This window comes from Sinocyclocheilus grahami, unplaced genomic scaffold, assembly GCF_001515645.1.
Source record: "Sinocyclocheilus grahami isolate Dianchi unplaced genomic scaffold, SAMN03320097.WGS_v1.1 scaffold6886.1, whole genome shotgun sequence".
Taxonomy (NCBI): Eukaryota; Metazoa; Chordata; class Actinopteri; order Cypriniformes; family Cyprinidae; genus Sinocyclocheilus; species Sinocyclocheilus grahami.
The window spans coordinates 9213-10719 of NW_015511130.1; the positions used below are offsets into that span (position 1 = coordinate 9213).

Genomic DNA, 1507 nt, shown 5'->3' on the forward strand with positions numbered 1-1507 from the left:
TATGCCATTCCACATCTATATGACTTTCTTTCACAAAAAATAAGTAATGTCCCAAATGTCCAAGCTGCTCTCTTATATATAACAAAAGTGAATGGTGACCACAGATGTCACTGTTTGGAAAATAAGCTCCAAACTGGGACACAAGAAAGTCCCATTGCAAAAAATGGATTTGCAATGACATAAGAGTACTCGCACATGTTAAAACAATTTAGATTTTGGGGTAATTTGAATTGTAAAAAAAAAAATGCAGCTTACCCTTCCATCTGGAGTAACAGGGCCAGAATAAGGTGGCTGCTCTCCCATCAACACAGGCCAAATATCAAAGAACTCCTGCAAGAGAATAAAACCACCGGGCCAGTCTTAGAAAGAGACAGGAGAGCATCTAAATCAAGCATGAAGTCTCTGTTGCTTTCAGCAATTATAGTGATTGACATACCTTATCCTTGGTCATGTCCAGTAGGCCCACAGAGTACCTGTCACAGTTGAGATAGGCTCGTACGGTGTACAAAGCTTTGTGAAACTGTCGTTCAATGTCTGTGAGCTCTTCAAAGACCTTGTTAGCTGACCACAACAGCAGCTATGCATGAGATATATGAAAAACGCATTTATTTATATATTGTTCAATTCAGGTTTTACAATTTCATCACCTATAGCTAGTTTTTGCAAGCTTATGCAGACTGACCTGTCCTTTTCGTGTTTCACAGTTATGAAGGTAGCTCAGATGAAAAATCTTCAGGTTCAGAGAGCCAACTTTCAGATACTTTAAAAAAAGCTTTTGGAAAAAGAGATTTAGAAAAAAGTAAGTAACTCAATGCCAAGTATGCTTTACTGTCTCAGTATATGCAAGTATGTCTTTACTCTCTCATTTTATAAAATAAGTAACTCTTAATTTTGTAACTCATTAAGGCATTATTGCCAATTAAAATGTGGTAAATACTTGTCTTCATTTTGTTTACTCATTTAAAATGTGCTATTTTAAACTGTGTCCAAATTCTTTTTGAGTCCACTATAGACTGTATTAATATTAGTGGTGGACACAAACAGCAGACAGACTTACATCCTCATCTTCATCTGTGAAATGGGGACCAGTAGTCTTGTTGACAGCCATAATGACGGCTACTATGTCTTTGCCATTCATGATGGGTGCAGCCAGGATGTTGCGTGTGGTGTATTCAGTAAGTTCATCAACGAATGAGCTGAAGTGACTATCCTACAGTGAAAGCAAGGTCAGTTTTGTCATGCACATTACACACTGTCCCTGCACATTTATACTAACTTGCACATTTATCTGACATTATTGCTAATGGATTAATTAGATATTAGAATGGATATTAGAAAGTAGATGAAAATATTTTTTAGTAACACTTAACAATAAGGCCCCATTAGTTATTGTTAGGCTGATGATACATGGGGCAACTTTTTGAGCAATGTTGCCATGCAACTCTGGGCAATTTTGCCATCTACGGGCAACCAGGTGAGACACAGGGCCCACGACCGATCTAAAGTA

At 37.6% G+C, this 1507-nt stretch overlaps 2 protein-coding genes across 2 annotated transcripts in view; one reads left to right on the top strand and one right to left on the bottom strand.

Annotated features, from left to right (window-relative positions):
* atp5me (ATP synthase membrane subunit e) overlaps positions 1-183 on the top strand; it is a 9172-nt gene extending 8989 nt beyond the window's left edge. Inside the window, exon 4 of the mRNA XM_016263744.1 lies at positions 105-183. Coding sequence (XP_016119230.1) covers positions 105-183 — 79 coding nt within the window. The remainder of the gene's footprint in view (positions 1-104) is intronic.
* Positions 184-1252, bottom strand: LOC107577696 (rod cGMP-specific 3',5'-cyclic phosphodiesterase subunit beta). Its single transcript, XM_016263745.1, has 4 exons — positions 1058-1252; positions 683-772; positions 437-577; positions 184-330 (listed from the first exon to the last, which is right to left on the bottom strand). The coding sequence occupies exons 1-4, from the start codon at positions 1136-1138 to the stop codon at positions 199-201; spliced, it is 444 nt and encodes a 147-aa protein (XP_016119231.1). The 5' UTR covers positions 1139-1252; the 3' UTR covers positions 184-198.
* Positions 1253-1507: the final 255 nt, after the last annotated feature.

Bases quoted from the DNA above. Each gene is read 5' to 3' on its own strand.
- LOC107577696 (XM_016263745.1), bottom strand. From the start codon at position 1,138: ATGAATGGCAAAGACATAGTAGCCGTCATTATGGCTGTCAACAAGACT. The intron at 773-1,057 runs GTAAGTCTGTCT...TTTTTCCAAAAG, and splicing joins TCACAGATGAAGATGAGGAT to CTTTTTTTAAAGTATCTGAA. The intron at 331-436 runs GTATGTCAATCA...ATTCTCTTGCAG, and splicing joins TGGACATGACCAAGGATAAG to GAGTTCTTTGATATTTGGCC.